The sequence below is a fragment of the Loxodonta africana genome, chromosome 10, assembly GCF_030014295.1.
Source record: "Loxodonta africana isolate mLoxAfr1 chromosome 10, mLoxAfr1.hap2, whole genome shotgun sequence".
In the NCBI taxonomy this organism is placed as follows: Eukaryota; Metazoa; Chordata; class Mammalia; order Proboscidea; family Elephantidae; genus Loxodonta; species Loxodonta africana.
Genome location: NC_087351.1, coordinates 7,126,502 through 7,140,633, shown reverse-complemented (window position 1 = coordinate 7,140,633; position 14,132 = coordinate 7,126,502). Strand labels below are relative to the sequence as shown.

At 42.5% G+C, this 14,132-nt stretch overlaps 1 protein-coding gene across 1 annotated transcript in view; it reads right to left on the bottom strand.

Annotated features, from left to right (window-relative positions):
• Positions 1–7,920, bottom strand: part of MYEF2 (myelin expression factor 2) — a 49,346-nt gene extending 41,426 nt beyond the window's left edge. The window contains exons 1-2 of the mRNA XM_064292007.1: positions 7,747–7,920; positions 940–1,148 (exon numbers count right to left, since the gene is read on the bottom strand). Coding sequence (XP_064148077.1) covers positions 940–1,148; positions 7,747–7,904 — 367 coding nt within the window. The 5' untranslated portion in view covers positions 7,905–7,920. The remainder of the gene's footprint in view (positions 1–939; positions 1,149–7,746) is intronic.
• Positions 7,921–14,132: the final 6,212 nt, after the last annotated feature.

Below are 14,132 nucleotides of genomic sequence, written 5' to 3'. Positions count from 1 at the left end.
GGTCCCTTAGCCTATCATATTAAAAACATCAACATTAGCACTTTTCAAATAACTTTGGTCTGCCTACACACAACAGCTGTTTTAAGGTGACTTTCTACCTGAATGTCTTCAATCATGTTTGCCATCAATAAACTAAATTTACAAGTCATGCTTCACAGCAAGCCACACACTTTCTAAATAAAGTCAATGAATAAAACCAATCAAATAGTTGTCACCTTACAACAGATACGCCAATGCACATATTTTTTATTTATTAGAAGAAAACAGCCTCAAAGCCAAGTACATAGTTTGCAGGAATATTGAAACTCAATTTTTCAAGAGATAACGAAACTAACTTTTACAAGATCAAGTATTAAAATTATTTTTCCCCAGAACCAACCATATATATAAGATGAAGGTTTTCAGTTTGTTCTGAAAACAAAACTGCAACAGCAGTAAAGCAAATTTCGTATCGAACTGCAAAGACAGCGTCATGGCAGTCAGGACAATGCAAACAAAGTGACTTCCACCGCCAGATTCCAGACTCCACCAGGTAATAACAAAACAGCTTTTGGGGAAAAAAAAAAAAATCAGACCTTATTAATCATACTGTAACACGCTAAACGTATTGCTTAACTAATGCAATAGTCCTTTAAAAATCTATAAAAACTTCAACAAGACAAAGCAATCTCTTTAGCAAAATTCTTGGTGGCATGCGTAGACTGGCTCACTACTATTCCACTAGAATGGCAAAAAGAAAAACGCTTCATTTGTCCATAGTACCTTGTAATGAGATTGTGTCAAGTGAAAGAGGAGGAAAAGATTAATTCAGGCGTCAAGAAATAAAGAAAAATAAAATTTCTTTGACTCTGCGGCTCAGAAGAATAAAAAAGTCCATCCAGCTTCCTACCCCTCCCACATGCAGACAGCCCAACGGCGGGTTATTTCAGAGACAGCTACCTTTCTCTCTCATTAAATCTTTGATAGCTTGCCATTTCACGTCATACGGGATGTTGCTGATGAAAACTCTGTTACGATTTGGACCCTTCTTTTCTCCGGTGCCTGAATTCTTGTCTTTTGAATAAGGATGGAATCTATTTGCCTTCTTATTTCCTGTAGACTTTTCTTTTAAGTCAGATTTCTCTTCTTTTACTGATTCATCATTCTCCCTACAAATTAAAAAGAAAAATTCGGTTGTGTTTCTAAGAATGGTTGTCTACATTAAATATTTTATATTTATCACTTTACGAAACACGCCACTAAGGTTTGCTGTTGTTGTTAGTTACTGTCGAATCGATTCCAACTCATGGCGACTCAATGTGTGCAGAGTAGAACTGCTTGCTCCACAGGGTTTTCAAGGCTGTGACCTCTTAGAAGCAGATAACCAGGCCTGTCTTCAGAAGTACCTCTGGGTAGGGTCGAACGGCCAACCTTTCTGCTAATACAGACCTCAGCAGAGCACCTGGAGACTCAGCCTCCTGGCCTTGAAATTACCCCAGGCTGTTTCAAGGCAAGAGTTTGTGCATATTAGCAAACTTCTTATTAATAATCCTCATTTTTCCTATGTTGCAAATAGTTACAGCATTCAAACAATCACACAGTTTCTCCCATCATACTTTTTAATAAATATTATTAGACTCTAACAAGGGGGGAAAACAAGTGATTTTATTCCTATGGATATAATGCAGCTTTAATGCAGAATTAATCTTCTGGACCTCATTCAGAACTCTATGAAAAATCTAACTTATAAAAAGCATACCCTGAAAAAGTTCCTTTATCTCTTAACAACTAATAGTCAATAGCTTCTTTCCAGAACTTAAATTACTTTCTCTTCCCCTGCTTAGAAAGCTAATTAAAACATACAGGCATATCTATATACTTTCACTCATAAATATATATAGTTATGGGGCAGTTCTACTCTGTCCTATAGGGTCGCTATGAGTTGAAATCGACTGGAGGGCAGTGGGTTTGGTTTTTTGGTTTTTATATATATGTGTGTGTGTAGACAGAGGGCAGAGTGGAGCCCTGGTGGCACTGTGGTTAAGAGGCTGGCTGCCAACCAAAAGGTCGGCAGTTTGAACCTACCAGTTGCTCCTTGGAAACCCTATGGCGCAGTTCTACTCTGTCTTATAGGGTCACTATGAGTCAGAACTGACTCAACAGCAATGGGTTTCTTTTTGATTTTCACAGGGTAGAGCAGAACTGCCTCATATGGTTTTCAAGGCTATAAATCTTTATGGAAGCACACTGCCACATCTTTCTCCCACAGAGCCACTGGTGGGCTCAAATTGTCAACCTTTTGGTTAGCAGCTGAGCACTTTAACCACTGCACTACCAGAGCTCCATATATAAACCCAAAACCAAACCCACTGCTGTTGAGTCCAGTCCGACTCATAGTGACCCTACAGGACAGAGCAGAACCTCCCCCATAGAGTTTCCAAGGGGCACCTGGCGGATTCAAACTGCCGATCTTTTGGTTAGCAGCCAAACGCTGAACCATTGCACTACCAGGGCTCCAATACACATACATATAGACATACACACACACTCACATAAGACTCTCACATTCTTTCTACCCCAATTTTGATCAATATAAAGCTTTCATGTTCGACATTTTCTATAATCTAGTAGGTAACTTTTATTAGCAGTATTACCTATACCTGGTGGAGATGAGAAGCAGTGCTTAAAATGCAACACCAATCAGAATTTTATGAATCTAATATTTAATGAGGTCCTAACTAGGAAAGAAATTAGTTCATAAGGCTATAATCACAACCCAACTGTATGATGTTATCCACTAACCATCCATAAGATATATCAAATCCTATAGATAAAAATCTGGATTTATCAAGAAAAATGTAATTTACTTTTCAAATGGAATCTTTTTTTTTTAATTAGGTTTAACAAGTTTCTTTTAAATCACTTATCATACTAGTGAATTTTAAATAATTAAAAAATTCAATTTTAAAGCAAATTTTCAGAACCAAATGTAAATCTCCGGGAACTCAAAATTTCTTAAAACTTCTGAGATTATTCTATCAACCAACCAGATTTAGTAACCCAGGCTCTAAACTATCTTCCAAGCCAAGCATTCTGGGACTCTACACATTTCAGTGTTCCACACGGATCTTCTATTGCAGCCACCTGTTACAGACTGAACTTCCTAGATACTACTCTTCCGAGCAGGAAACAGCACAGCTGAGAGAACAAATACTCATCTGTTTTGGTATCAGCAATACCTAGCATGGTGATGGCCCACAGAATGAGTTCGATATTAATTTTTTTAAGAAACCTAACAGTCAATTAGGAACTTATAGTCATCTCAGCACAGATGGTACTGCTGTCTGCCAGAAACACTGCTAAAATCAAAGAGAAGACATTAGGGTCAAACTTGCTTTGCAACTGTTTTTCATTGCCAAACACATTCCGTCAGCAGAAACGACAACGCCTGGAAGAGATCTTCCCACCATCCAACTGTCTGACCAGAGCGGCACTTCCTGAAAATGGCAGCAAGCGGCCAAACTGCCCCGAGGCCTTTCCTCTGGGCTTCGGATATAACATCTACAAGCACAAACCCTTCTTTTCAATCTCTTAAAGTAGGCTGGATGTTTGTAAAAAAAACAATTTTTTCTGTTACTTAACAAACATTCCACGAATTCGGCCTACTGAACAAAATAATTAAACCTCTATTCAGGTTGACTGACACCTATACAGTCTCTAGCTAAACACCTCTTCCCTGCCTATTTTCTTCCTGGAAGAAAACAATTGTGAAAATTACACAAAGTTCTGATACTAGCAATGTTCTTTTACTCTCGATCTGGGTGGGTGTCACAAGGAAGTTGTAAGCATTTGCGTCCAACAGTCTGACAATTCCATTAAAACCAGCAATATATTACGCAGGGTACCCTCTTTAAAATATTTACTGAAAGGATGAGAGGACAGCAACTTCTTCACGTTTTCCCCAATTGGAGCCATCTTAAAAATACTGTTCGCCTTCAGGGCATAAATTCAGATTACCTGTGGAAAGCACAACAGTTCAGTGGCTAGAGTTTTGGTCTGATTATAAAGAAACTAAGCTCTAACTACTCAATTTCTGAATCTATTTCACAACTACACTATGAAAGAGAATTTTTTAAAATATGTGAAAACCCTTGGGGAAATGATGTTGCATAATTCCAAAACACAGCCTCATACCCCGAATTCTCCAACCATTCATTAGGGAAATTTCCCCCCTACAATGTTAAATACTCTATAATAGTCACAAAAATTTTATCTACTTTTAAGGCTGAATTATGCCTATCAAAAGTATAACAAATTTCTGGTAAAAGAAATCAAAATTCAACATCAAGTGAAGAAACAGTTTTAATGTGTGATTTAAAAAATAAAATATGAGATCCAAAATTAAATCATTTCATTCCTTTACTCCTAATATGATAAAATTATCCCTCTGCTAGTGAACACTTCACCTTCTCCAACGCTTAATATTTTACACAAGTACTCAGTGTAATTCTCAATCTCCATATACTCCAAGATGTTGCTTAATTACACATGAATAATGAAGACATATAACAATTCTGCTTTTTCTCCTATTCATTCCTAAGAAAAAGAGAGCCAGTATAGTTTTTTTGGCATAAAGGAAAAGACTAGGCCTAAGAAAACAGACCTTTAATTTATCTAAAAATGTGAACATGACAACTAAATCCTCCGTATATGAGTTTGAAGACCGTAAAAGTTCACTTCCGCATTTCTTCAATACATACTTACGAGGTGTTTGTGTCAGACCTTGCAGTACAAAGATAAATAAGACATAATGGTCTCTATCCTCAATGACTACGGAATAAGTCAACAGAAGTCATTTCAATCTTGATGACAAGCAGCATTCTGTTCCCTTGCAAGCAATATATATATTAAGGCAAACTCTGGTTATTTTTATTATCAACTACAAATTTTTATCATTAAAAACATATGGTAATCAACCTAAGGTTTATGTGCTAGGTTGTAACTATTCCTATTTAGTCACAGTCCAAAAAAAAGGTTGTTTAGGATAACATACGTAATGTCACTAGTGTTTTACGGAATAGACGGTACAAGGAACCTTTAACGGTAAACAGGTCTGTTTATTCAGCTTGCGGGGAAGGAGGATGGAAGAGAAATGCATTATAAGCAAATACGGAAAGAATCTGCATTAGTATTTATTCATAACATTTCTTGTTTTCTTCACTTTATAGTTTCCTCTTCCTCAACTAGAAGTGAAGATGGTTCTTTTCCCCTCTCTCCCCCCTCTCCCATCTTACTATACCACGTGGGTCTTCGAAAGGGACTGATAGACTTTAGATCCGATAGAGAGTTAGATACTAGTTTCACCTCTACTGATACTATTACACTAATCATATCCAGGTACAGTTTGATCTACTACAAGTAGCTAATGTTTTATCAGGAGGAAGGGGGTGACATGCTTATGTTTAGATACAAATTAAAAGCACATATTTTAAAGTCTATTGTTCCACCATTTTCATTCCTATTCATGAGGCAAAATCCCTGAAATCCTTTGGCAGGCATGGTAGAAAGCACTTCACTCACTTTCCATTTCCGCAGTTGATGATGTGCGCTACCTTTCGTTTTGGAACAAACTCCACTGAGATCCTATCTCTCATACCTGTACCACCATTCTGACTAAATGCTGCCTGTCCTATAAAAACTCACTTGAGAGTAAGAGGGTCATAACCGCCTCATCTGTAACCAACCACCCCTACACCTACCACCTCATCTGTGATCAACTACCCTAACAACTACCACCTCATCTGTGACCAACTACCCTAACAACTACCACCTCATCTGTGATCAACTACCCTTACTGCTACCACCTCATCTGTGACCAACTACCCTAACAACTACCACCTCATCTGTGATCAACTACCCTAACAACTACCACCTCATCTGTGACCAACTACCCTTACAACCACCACCTCATCTGTGACCAACTACCCTTACAACTACCACCTCATCTGTGACCAACTACCCTAACTACCACCTCATCTGTGACCAACTACCCTTACTGCTACCACCTCATCTGTGACCGACTACCCTAACAACTACCGCCTCATGTGACCAACTACCCTTACTGCTACCTCATCTGTGACCAACTACCCTTACTGCTACCACCTCATCTGTGACCAACTACCCTTACTGCTACCACCTCATCTGTGACCAACTACCCTTACAACTACCACCTCATCTGTGACCAACTACCCTTACTGCTACCACCTCATCTGTGATCAACTACCACCTCATCTGTGATCAACTACCGCCTCATCTGTGATCAACTACCCTTAAAGCTACCACCTCATCTGTGATCAACCACCACCTCATCTGTGATCAACTACCACCCCATCTGTGATCGACTACCCTTACAGCTAACACCTCATCTGTGACCAACTACCTTTACAACTACCACCCCATCTGTGATCAACTACCCTTACAACTACCACCCCATCTATGATCAACTACCCTTACAACTACCACCTCATCTGTGACCAACTACCCTTACAACTACCACCTCATCTGTGATCAACTACCCTTACAACTACCACCTCATCTGTGATCAACTACCCTTACAACTACCACCTCATCTGTGATCAACTACCCTTACAGCTACCACCTCATCTGTGATCAACTACCCTGGTACAGGTATTACGACAGTATTTCAAACAAGAAAAGTTAGAACACCACTTTCCTTCTCTATTTTAAGTGTGAGCGTTTAAGTTTACTCTTTCTACTCTGAGACATAACTGAGAGAAAAAAAAAAGGTTCCACTAAATTACTAGTGTACCCTCAACTTTGGGTTAAAAGGGCTCCGTATATGAAAATAAATGCTTGACTCCATATTCCTCCACATGACAAGAACAAAGGAAAGCAATTTTCATAACACTTCCTTCTAACAAGAAATTACTATGGATTCGAGTCAACTAAATTCTTTATAGGTACTGATGACAGCTGCAACCTTAAAAGTAGTTTTTTTTTTTTTTCCAATCTGAAAAGGGATTTTATTTTACCATTATACCAAGATTAAGAACACACCGTCACACGCTGAGCTTCTGAAAACAGCCTGCACAGCTGGCAAACATTACAGGCAGGTGGGGACGACAGAACAACTCACAATGCACATTTTCCTTTTAAAAACACCTTTAGCCAACTCAAGGGTAACCCAACGGATTCAATGTAACAGCGCATTATTAAACTTCCTTTCATATATGCCGACTCAGCGATGAAAAGAGATCTTAGAGACGACAACAAAACACTGAACTTATAAAGCCAGAAGGCGGCCGGGGAGACGGGGATCTTCCCGGCGGTAAGAGGGAACGTGCGATGAGGTCACCCCGGATACTCCCTGGTGATGAACACCAGCTCCTGGCCTTAAAGGGGGCCGCCTGCCTGCAAACCGCGACCGCCGCCGGGCTGTGCGCAAAGGTTCCGCGGCTGAGGGGAAGAGGGCGAGCCGCGGCCCCGGGCGGGAAATCCGGGAGGCCGGCCCGCCGAGCGCAGGCCGCCCGCAGCCGGGCCGGGGCGCGGGGAACGGCCTGGGAGCGGCCGGCTGCACCTGCTCCGCCCGGGCCCGCCGCCCGCCGCCCGCCGCCCGCCGCCCGCCGCCCGCCGCCCGCCGCCCGCAGGGACCGAGGCGCGAGTCCCCCCTCCAGGCCCAGCCCGGCCCCGGGCCCCTGGGCCGACTCCCCGCCGCCCCCGCCCGGTCCCCCGGGAAAAGGACAGTACATTTTAACGCCATTGGAGCTGCTGCTGTGGGGCTGCTGTTTCTCCGGCTCCGGCGGGTGCAGTTCTCGCCGCGCCTCGCCCGCCGTCTCCGCGGCCTGCTGCTGCGGGCTGTCGTCGCCAGCAGCCCCTGGCACCTCGGCCTTGTCGGCGTCCGCCATCCCACCGCCGCCGCGTCCGCCTCCACCGCCTGCGCTGAGGGCTCCGAGCGCGACAATGGCGGCGGCCAGGGAAGCGGTAACGGATCCCGATTTGAAAAGGCCCCGAGCGCTCAGGCGCCCGGATCTCGCGAGAACCAGTCAGGCCTGGGCGACCGGCAGATGGGGCGAGCGGTGCGAGGGCGGGAAGAGGCGTGGGGGAGGGGCGGGGAGGGCTGCCGGTGAGGGCCGCCGTTGGTGCGCGCCGCGCGGCTCTAATCCCGGGGGGTTGTCCTGCGCGGAATCCCCCGTGGGGCCGCGTCCGACCACCAGCCGGACTGCCGCTGGGCATCCGAGGGGGCCTTCGCCTGCAGATGTCTGTTCTAGGGTTAGAGCCTTCGGAGCTCCGAAACCCAGACCGTTCAACGCATTCCAGGCAGGGGCAGTGAAGTTCCGGAAGTGCACCGCTCTGCCTCTTTAGGACGTCTGCAAATCTTCAGACTTCCCTTTGAAATCCAGACAATTGTGCAAATAAATCACTCGCTACTTCTGATTCAAACGCGTAGGCACCCTGTAGACATTCAATAAATAGATATTGGTGACTGGTCGGATTTACCAGTGAATGGCTTTCAATTTCTTTGAGACCAGGTTGTTCACAAGGGTGAAGCTTTCCATTGAACTTTGCTGTCAGAACTTAGCTGTAAGAAGAGTGAAGTTTTTTAATTCTCTGGGCAGCCATCAATGGCGGAAATCTATAATTTTCATAAGAAATCTTCTAGTTTGGCTAATAACGGACGTTTTGGGTTTTGATTACGTGTTTATTAGATGCTGGGGGAAATTATATTAGAAACAGTTAAAGGATCTCTAATTACGGAGTTTTAAAATAATAGCCATAGATTTTTCCCTAAGTATGAGAAAGAAACCCATTAATCAACTCCTAACTCTTGAGTACCGTAATAATATCTCACACCGAAATAACCTTTTTCAGCTAGAGTTCAAAGACCTCAAATGTTTCCTTTCACAAGGAAGCACACATGCATGGTTTATGTGCTTTGCTGAGTATCGCACACATCAGTGGCAAAATTTTAGTTAGAAACGAATACTCAAGTAATAAATACACCATTTCCTCAATTTCCCCCTGATCTTCGGCATTTTGTACAGACTCCTGCTCTCTACCATAAAATACGTAAAAACATAAAGCAACCATCAAACACACAGCAGCGCAATTTCAGTCATGAAGAGACTGTACGGTAAAATGCTGCTGTTAGAATGCTGCCTACATTCCGTCATAGATACAACAGATGTTTTCGTAGTTGCTGCATGAATCGTTCCACCTCATTCAGTCCTGGGAGTAACAAAGGTTATTTGATTTTGAAACTGAAAACCTCCATTAGAACCCCAGCTGTGTCACTTTCTGCCTGTAACTCCTCTGAGAGGTCACTTAACTTCTCACTCCTCCACAATAAATAAAGGTAACAATACCTACTTTGAAGGATTAAAACCAAATACCAAACGGAACCTGTTGCCATGGATTTGATTCCAATTCCTAGTGAACCTTTAGACAGAGCAGAACTGCCTCATAGGGTTTCCAAGGAGCTGCTGGTGGATTCAAACTGCCAACCTTTTTGAGTAACAGCCATTGCTCTTAATCACTGCGAAGCATTAAGGTGAGGATTAAATGAAAGCACTTTATGTAGGGCAAAGTGCTACAGGAATGTAAAATAATATTACAATTCCCTAGCTGTCCAAGCTGGGCAGCGTTTTAGTCAAAGAGAAGGAAGGTGATCTGCCCATAGTACTGAATTATAAGTACTTTAAAAACATTCATCGCTCTGTTATTCTTCTACTATACTTGAATTTAACGATGAAAACTTAACCCACAGCCCGTAGTACATTACACTTTGCAAAATCCTTCAACAGATCAATATTTAGTAAGAGGCCTTTATGCTTAAAACAAGTGCATGAGGAATACAAAAAGGAGTACGGTCCTGATGGGACAGGGCTTTTTATAAAAAGCACTATTGAGTGCTATAACAGAGATAAAAGCCAAGTATAATTGAAACCATATTTATAAAAACAGGAGATGGGCCCACATATCATAGTGTGCCGATTTAATTTTTTTTAATCTTGCATTAAAATATTATTTATCTTGGTTGCTGAGATTTTGGCACTCCTTTCAATTTTATGCCTGAGACCAATGCCTCTCTCCTCTTACCCTGTTCTAGCCCTGATGTGGGGAGAGAGGGAGCCCAGAGCAGGTGTAGTACTTCCACAGTCACCATGGATTCAGGTGTAGTACCTCCACAGTCAGCATGGATTCAGATTCCTCCTGTCGATCTTTTGGCATCTTAATGTGAGCTGCCATCCTCAAGGTCAAGCTATGGCCCAGTTTGGCTGCTGGAGATCTAGCCATCGTGTCTCCATCATAGGCCAGAAGAAGTAAGAAAAGAGGATCTTACCCAGAAGTCTCATGAAACAATTCCACTCATGGGCCTGAACTGAGTCACATGACACACCCAAGCTGTAGGGGAGATTGGCAAATAGTTTTTCAGCTGGATGCATCAAAAGGGTTCTGTCATCTGGTAAGAAGAGAATGGATGTTGAGTGGCAACTAGGATGTGATCATCCTTTTCCTTCATCTTTAAGAATTAAAAGGCGAAGGCCAACACTATGAAATAAAAAGTATAGTTTGATTTTTTTCAATTTGTTTAACTTTATTTAAATTAAACACCTAGCTTTGGTGACACCAACTTTCCAAACTTTTGATAGTTGAGGCTTAAAAATGAATTTCAAACTTTTAAAAATACCATAGGTTATATTTGAAATCCATATGTATTTTTCTCTTTTTTTCCTGAGAAATTCATTCTATGATGAAAAAATGGATGTTGGTTATTGTCACTAGAAAGAAAAGTATAATCTTATTCCGACAATCAACTAATGCCAAGTACTTAGTATTTTCAGTCTTCCTTTCTGTCTGTCTCTCCATGTCTCTCTCTCTCTTTCCCTCACCCTTTCCTATTGCTCTGCTCAATTCAGGAGTCCATTTTTTTAGCTTTCCAAAAATACATCCTGTAGAAAGATCTCCACCAGCAAAACGAAGTTTAGAATTAATGCAATTATCTGAAAATTTCAGGCAAAAACACCACTTTCACCTCAATTGTTCAAATAATTCAGATAATACCATGGGTTGTGCTTGAATTCCTTACATAATTGTTTCATCTTTCAACCTTAAAAATGTTTTTGCCCAATAACAGATTTTTTTTTTTTGTAAGCCATCTTCAGGACAGAATTTTTTTTCCTTTGTAAAATAAAGACTTCCGCCTGGCTACCACCACTGACTGCTCAGACAGAGATCACAATACAGGGTCCCGGTCAAAGCTGGAGAAAAATGTACAACAAAATTCTAACTCAAAAAGAAAGACCAGCCTTGCTGGCCTGACAGAGACTAAAAAAATCCTGACAGTACAGCCACTGGACACCCTCTCAGCTCAGTAACGAGGTCAATCCTGAGGTTCACCATTCGCCCAAAGATTGAACAGGCCCATGGAACAAAAAAAAGACTAAAGGGACACACCAGCCCTGGGGTAGGGACTGGAAGGCAGGAGGGATGAGGAAAGCTGGCAATAGGGTACCCAGGGTTGAGAAGGGTTGACATGTCATGGGGTTTCTAACCAATGTCATAGAACAATGCGCATACTAACTGATGAGAAACTAGTTTAATATAAAAAAAACTTCTATAATTCCCAAATTTTTATTTCAGTCTCAATTTTCTATCCACATTCTAATTTCTTAACATAAATCACCTTTCTTTTTCTTCAATCTCACCCCAGTAATTGCATTAAAAGGCTGATCAGAAAAACAGATTTCCTAGATTTCTGCCCTTCCTATAGGCATAGCTATTCCTCCCGGTCTATAACAAGCTCCATGAATTGGGCCAACTCTGTCTAAGGCCAAAGGCACTGTCTTAGTCATCTAGTGCTGCTACAGCAGAAATACCACAAGCAGATGCTTTAACAAAGAAAGATGTATTTCTTCACAGTAGAGTAGGCTAGAAGTCCAAATTCAAGTCATCAGCTCTAAGGGAAGACACCTCTGTCGGCCTTCTCATCAGTCTTCCCCCAGATTAGGAACTTCTCCACACAGGGATCCCAGGTCCAAAGGATGCACTCTGCTCCTGGCACTGTTTTCTTGGTGGTATGTGGTCCCCAACTCTCTGCTTGGTTCCCTTTCCTTTTTATCCGTTGAGAGATAAAAGGTGGTGAAGGCCACACCCCAGGGAAACTCCCTTTACATTGGATCAGGGATGTGACCTTAGTAAGGGTGTTACAATCCCATCCTAATCCTCTTTAACATAAACCCACAGTCACAAAATGAAGGCGAACCACACGATATTGGGGAATCATGGCCTAGCCAAATTGATACACATGGTTTTGGGGGAATATAATTCAATTCATGACAGGTGCCATATGGTAATACTTCTAACTATCCTCAATTTGGTATCTGTAAAGATGGCATGGTGGAGGCGTTGTCTGACCTCCTCTAACTTCACAAGGAGAAAGGAGAATCAAGATCAGCAGACTAAGGCTGATTCCTATAAGGGAGAGGTCAGACATGCCTCTTCTCTCCGTCATCTTTACCAATTCTGACACCAGCCATCCCTACCACAGCGCTTTCTACTTTCCTGCTAAGTTCAATAGTTCATTGCAGTGGCCACGTAGAACTCACAGACAATACTCATGATTATGGGGTTTATTAGGGAAATAACAGGTTACAGTTCAGGTTCAGGAACACTCAGGATACAGGAACACTTAGGGTAGCCTCTTCTGAGCTGTGCCTGCAGGCACACCTTTCTCTGGCCCTCGGCTTCTGCCCTGCTCAGGCAATTGTTATAAAGTTCTTTTAGATCTATTGATAAGTGTCCTGAGGCACCCCTCTCTGCCAGTCAGCCTGGGCCGGAAGGCACTCAGCTCTAGCTCCATGGGTCAGCAACCTAGCTCCACCAGGTACCCAGAGCCACCCTACTCCAGCAACAAGCATCCTGCCTGCAAGCACTCAGCTTTTTCATTCCGTTAGCTGAGCCGTCTCCTGCTGGTCTCCAAGTTCGCTGCTGCAGTTTCTCTGCCATTGCTGCTCACAGTCTTCAGTGTTAACAGCTCTCTCTGTCTCTCTGTCTCTCGATGACCTGGTTCCAGGAGCTTCTTAGCACAGGGATCCCAGGTCCAAAAGATCCGCTCCACTCCTGTTTCTTCTTCCCTAGTGGTGGTGAGATCCTCTTTTCCAACCTCTTCGATGGCTCAGTTTAAACCCAGTGGAATGGCAAAACTGTCCAATTCCTTCATTAAGGTTCCATATGCCTTCTTTGCATAGTCCCACTCAACCATTGTGTGTGAGTCTATGACTAGAAGGGCCGTATTAAATAATTCACTGCACCGAAGGCCACCCCCGGCTCTTCTAGCCATTGGCCCTTTCATACTTGGAGGATTAACTTCCCCCTACAAATAGTTTTACCAGTCCAAAGCAGTTGTAACAATTAGTCCTTCAGTAGGGCAAAAGAGTCTTAAGGGTGAGGTTACTCTGGTACCAGCCATTCAGGTCTGCTGCAGGTGTCCATCTGCTCTAGTCAAGTTCTCCGAAAGTTATCTCTTCTTTACCCTTTCTGGTCTCTGATAAAATTTAACTGAGAGAAGACTGTTCTCTTGCTGTGACACTTTTGAGGTCAGAACCTTTAAGGGACTTTAAGTTTGGTCACTGTACTCTGCTCCAGCAGTGCCTCCCCCTAAATCCACTCTTTTATGCTTACAGTTTCTACAATTACAGTTTTTACTATCACAATTAACCCTGTTAACAATCATTACTCACAGATGACTCATATAATCCTATCACCATCTTTCCCCACCCTCTATTCCCCAGGCCTATCAGGAAAAGAGGAATATGTTCAGTGGGGGATCTCCCTTGTCCCCTTCATTTTGAGCATAACACACCCACAAAATCATGTAAGCCAGCAACTTCATGCCTTTATCTCCCCTTGTTTTAGATAGCCAGTGTTTTAAATTGCCCATCCCTGTCAAGCCAGTACCCTGAGGAGACAAGCATATTCTTTGGTCTTGAAGAATCTCCTTTTCTGGTTGGAACTTTGAGCATCTGCATCCATAAGCAAAGTCCAGTCCAGAGCAAGCCATCATATTGCAGCAATCTACACCAGTTCACAATGTCAAACATCTTTCACTTTATTTGGTCAGGTTTTGGTCCATT